Source organism: Nylanderia fulva, unplaced genomic scaffold (genome assembly GCF_048542155.1).
Source record: "Nylanderia fulva isolate GAGA-0341 unplaced genomic scaffold, ASM4854215v1 Scaffold155, whole genome shotgun sequence".
NCBI classification, from domain to species: Eukaryota; Metazoa; Arthropoda; class Insecta; order Hymenoptera; family Formicidae; genus Nylanderia; species Nylanderia fulva.
This window is the reverse complement of record NW_028189784.1, coordinates 60,986-66,516: the sequence shown is the minus strand read 5'-3', so window position 1 is coordinate 66,516 and position 5,531 is coordinate 60,986. Positions and strand designations below refer to the sequence as shown.

Genomic DNA, 5,531 nt, shown 5'->3' with positions numbered 1-5,531 from the left:
GCCTATTTTGCTTTAAATATATTTAACTATTAGCTTTACTATGCTATTTGTTTGTATTAATTACTGTGTTTTATTAGATTAATAACATTAACGTGAAAGAAATCTCCTGCAATGTACCATATTAAAGTCATATCTCGCATCCGTGGAACTCAGATTTATGAGTAACTTGAACCAAGTAATAGCGCAGCCGAAAAAACGAAGTTCAAGATGGATCAGTACTTTCCGTACCTTGCATCGAGTGGTCCAATGAAGCATCGAAATTATCTCAGCATTATATCACACGTATAGTATATTAAATAGGCTCGTCCCTCTTTGAACAAGCTACGAATTTAATTCCAAATAAACGCTGTGACTATCGAAATTACCCGGACGGCGTTCTGCAGAAAATCTTAAAAGAATCTTACATCCAAATGTGACAACCATTGTATTAACATGCCAGAAATAAATACTGCATCTTGTATAATTATGAAGCTTTATTCTTTTATTTTTTTTTTATTTAATTGATAGATATTACATCCAATGTAGCATACAGAATTAATTAACAACCAAAAAAATAAATCTTATTTAAATATCAATCAACTGGATTTTGTACTACTATTAATATGAATTCTTTATCTGGTGCCACCATAATTTACATATTTATGTATATTATACTTCCTCGTCCTCGTCCGCGGCCACGTCCGCGACGCACGTCCGCGACCAGCTCGCGACCATCGAGCGGGTCTTTGTTTTACTGTAAAACAAAAATGAAATTTAAATGAAAAAACATATATTTACATTTGTTATTTTTAATTTCTTAAATAAAGAAATAATTCTTGTTTTTATTTTTTACTTTTAGATAGATAGATAGATATATTTATTGCCGCCCCAATTGGGGATTACAAGGCGCTTTTTTTCTTTTTAAAGGAGCGTTCCCAAACCTTTATGCCTTCCTTTACACTTTTTCCTTAACCTAAACTTATACCTATAACTTAACCTAATTACAAATTACAAATCCAATTTTCGCCACGCCTCTCCTCTTCGCCGCCTTTTTCATCTTTTCTCGCTTTTCTGCCCTACCTACACACACACCACGTCTGCTTTTCCCTAACCTTTCTTATCCTAACTTAACTTAACTTAACCTACGCAATCTTATATTCTACTTAGCCTATGTTGGACCTCCGCTTCCGGTTACCGTTACTTTTCCACCCCTTTCCTCTCTCTCCCTCTCTCTCTCTCTCACACTCATCTCTCCCCTCCTCTCTCTCCCCTCATCTCCTACCCTCTCTCATCCCCCTGTCCTCCTTTTTCCTCCTTCTCCTTCTCTCCCTCCCACTTCCCCTCTTGCTTTCATCTAATCTTTTTTTAACCATATTTCCCTTCTCCCTCCTCTTCTAATATCTCCTTTACCATTTCCTGCCAGCTCTCTTCCCTTCCCCAATCCATTACATTTTCTCCCACACATGCCCCCACGTCTCTAACCCTCTCCCACATATCCTGCACTTCCTATCCTCCTCCTGTTCCCAATATCTATTTCAACCGCATAGTGGAATTACGCGATTCAAAAGCTTGCGCGACATGCTCGGTAAACCATTGGGAGCTTGAATCCCGATTTTCCTCGTGGCCGAAATTACTGCGCGTCACCGCGTATATCCTTCGTTTCGTTCGCAACGCGCTCCTACCCAGACGAAAACACAATGCGATGCCTCTCACTCGCACCCGCATGCTCTCCGGTCCGATGAGCTGGTCGCCGCTCATAATTTTTGGATTCGACGGATTCAACTCAATCTATTTGCTGACGACATAGCTCGCCTAAACAACTACGTTGCGTCTCAAAAACTAGTCCATTTAGCTTCGCTTTCTCCTTACATAGACAGAGACAGCTTGTTACGCGTTCGAGGCCGATTAAAGCACGCAAGCCTGTCAGATGACGCTAAACATCCGCTAATTTTAAAATCACATCCATTGGTCCACCTCCTTATTAAACAGATTCATGTTGCGGCCCTACACGCCGGTCCGCAACTCACACTCACGCTCCTGCGACAACAGTATTGGCTAATTCGCGCTCGCGCCACTGTGCGTACCGTCCTCTACCAATGTATTGTGTGCACACTGGAGAATGCACGCGTGCCCGAACAGCTTATGGGCGACCTGCCGGATTTCCGCGTCCGCGTGAACCCGACTTCACGCGCCTTTAATCATACCGGCGTCGATTACGCGGGTCCGTTACTAGTGCGTACGACTAAAGGTCGTGGTCATAAAGCCCAGAAGATTTGCCAATATTTTGTGGAAGTATGAACTTATTACATTCATAATTAATTACTGTATTTTAATCAAATATTTTTATATTTCTTATTCAATTCGGTTAAAATCGTAGATATTTTGTAGATATGAACTGGTAATTATCTATAGTTTCTGTTATCGATATCAGTAGGCGCGACGGCGTCGCTCTAATTCAAATTATTGTTGATCGACTGGTGGCTTGTACAGCCTCGTAAATGCTCGCTCCGAGAGGAAAGTGATTACAGCAACGAACATATGTTTACTTGTATTTGCAGCTGATCGATAGCACGGTTCGCAGAGACCTGATTCTCGGTTTTCGGGAGCGTTCCGAGTTTTCGTCACGGAATCCCCTCTTTCTCGGGATCGGATGTTTGTTTCGGCGAATCGGAGCGACGAAAGAATAGGAGAAAATAAATTGTACACGTGACAGCGTGACTCTTATCACATGGGATGGTGAACAAGGTCGATAATGTTGTCGTGTGTCGGTTCGAACGATCGAACCTTTCCGTTGATATACAAGCGATTAATATAAGAGTCTATTGATTATACAAATTTATGATATGCGTCAACATACCGTCCGCCTCGAATGTGATTGACATTCGATATGAATACAATATTTGCGGTCAATGAAATTTAACGTAAATTTACAATATTCAATCGGACAGTTACAATCCAATGCCGCCCGCCATGGCGGAATGATGTTTGCTATCATTGTTGATGTCGACCGGAAGAAAACAAAGTTTTGTAATGGGGCGCTTGAACTCGGATTCAGCCGTTTTAACAGTAACGACTCGAACGAGCCGATCGCTGCCTGGATGGCATTTAACTATACGCCCAAGCTTCCATCGACTTGGAAGGGCAAGTGGATCGCGAAGTAAGACTAATCTACCGGGTGTGGCTAGAATTTGTAAAGAACGCCATTTAGGGCGTTGTTGTAAGGTATTCAAATACGTATCTTTCTATGCCTTCCAGACGCGTTCGCTTAATTGCTGCACTAGTTGCCAGCGAGATAAACGATTTTCGGCGAGTTCGAGTAAGCTCGGCTCCGGGATCGAGCTTAAGGATGCGCCGATCAAAAAATGACCCGGAGTCAGAGCGGTATAATCGTCTAAAGCGTCGGACACGGAAGCGATGGGACGAGAATTTAAGAAAAGTTCGATACGGCATAGTAATGTGGTTATCTCTTCGAACGTTAAGGTGTGCGTTCCAATAGCGCGTTTAATGTGATGTTTCACAGAGCGTACGGCAGCCTCCCATAGGCCTCCAAATTGCGGCGCAGCGGGAGGTATGAAATGCCATGCAGTATTTCCTTGAGCTATGTAATTTTGAAATGCTGGATCACGCGTGGCTGCATGGTAGGAGGCCGTAAGCTCTTGATCGGCACCTTGAAACGTGGTATCGTGATCGGAGTACATTGCATGCGGAATGCCACGACGTGCGGTAAAACGATGATACGCGGCAAGGAACGACGCGGTAGTATAATCCGATACTGCGTCTAGGTGCAGTGCTTTCGTGGTCATGCATACAAAAATTGCGAGGTAAGCTTTTTGGGCTTTATGACCACGACCTTTAGTCGTACGCACTAGTAACGGACCCGCGTAATCGACGCCGGTATGATTAAAGGCGCGTGAAGTCGGGTTCACGCGGAAATCCGGCAGGTCGCCCATAAGCTGTTCGGGCACGCGTGCATTCTCCCGTGTGCACACAATACATTGGTAGAGGACGGTACGCACAGTGGCGCGAGCGCGAATTAGCCAATACTGTTGTCGCAGGAGCGTGAGTGTGAGTTGCGGACCGGCGTGTAGGGCCGCAACATGAATCTGTTTGATAAGGAGGTGGACCAATGGATGTGATTTTAAAATTAGCGGATGTTTAGCGTCATCTGACAGGCTTGCGTGCTTTAATCGGCCTCGAACGCGTAACAAGCTGTCTCTGTCTATGTAAGGAGAAAGCGAAGCTAATGGACTAGTTTTTGAGACGCAACGTAGTTGTTTTAGGCGAGCTATGTCGTCAGCAAATAGATTGAGTTGAATCCGTCGAATCCAAAAATTATGAGCGGCGACCAGCTCATCGGACCGGAGAGCATGCGGGTGCGAGTGAGAGGCATCGCATTGTGTTTTCGTCTGGGTACGAGCGTTGCGAACGTTATATCACGCATTTTTTGACGCTTTGTTTCAGGATCCTTTTGGTACTGATCACGCACCATCTGAAGTTTTGTTTCAGGATCCTTATGGTACTGATCACGCACCATCTGACGTTTTGTTTCAGAATCTTTATGGTACTGATCACGCATCATCTGACGTTTTGTTTCAGGATCCTTATGGTACTGATCACGCACCATCTGACGTTTTGTTTCAGGATCCTTATGGTACTGATCACGCACCATCTGACGTTTTGTTTCAGGATCCTTATGGTACTGATCATGCATTATCTGACGTTTTGTTTCAGGATCCTTATGGTACTGATCACGCATTATCTGACGTTTTGTTTCAGGATCCTTATGGTACTGATCACGCATTATCTGACGTTTTGTTGCAGGATTCATAAAATATTTTTCTTTGTGAGAAAAAGCATCTTTTTCGATTCGTTTCGAACGCTGTTCCTCAGTTTCCTTACTACGTGCAAGTCTTTTTCTCAGTGCATCCCTCTCTCGTCCTTTTCAATGTCTCCAACGGCAGTAGCGTTAATGGAGCAATTGAATCATAGAGGTACGGAAAATGAGTTATTGTTTGTTTTTCAAACATTGCGGACAAATGAGGTCTTAGCAACGATTGATTATACGTCACGATGCAAGGATTTACGCCAAACAGAATAGATGTAACAATCGCAATTGCCATAGGACCACAATTATAACCGTCACCTTGCGACTGAACTTTAGGAAAAACTATTAGATTGTTTTGACAATCATGAAAGGGAAATAATCTGTCCACAAAAATTCGAATTTCTCCATTCAAATTATGTATATTTGCATTACGACTACCTTCATGAGAATCATATATAATAATAGATTTTGCATCGTAATGGCAAGCAATCCAATGTCCACCACCAAAATCACTGTGCAGTATTTGCAAATGCTTCTTCTTTGAAATATTCAGTGGAACAATCTGATCGGGAAATATTGTCAACCATACAGGTCGAGGTGCATAATCAGAATTGCTCTCGAGTAGCGCATGGAAACTGTCTATCATCGTTTCCGTCAACCATTCTTTGAAAGCCAAAATATTCTTTTCCTTATTGCCATAATGGAACTTGTGACACTGATGATCCAT

At 42.9% G+C, this 5,531-nt stretch overlaps 1 protein-coding gene across 1 annotated transcript; it reads right to left on the bottom strand.

Moving 5' to 3' along the window:
* Positions 1-3,221: 3,221 nt before the first annotated feature.
* On the bottom strand, positions 3,222-5,531 carry LOC146724006 (uncharacterized). The gene is made up of 2 exons (XM_085480664.1): positions 5,243-5,531; positions 3,222-4,264 (listed from the first exon to the last, which is right to left on the bottom strand). Exons 1-2 carry the CDS (start codon positions 5,529-5,531, stop codon positions 3,222-3,224), a joined length of 1,332 nt encoding a protein of 443 aa, XP_085336790.1.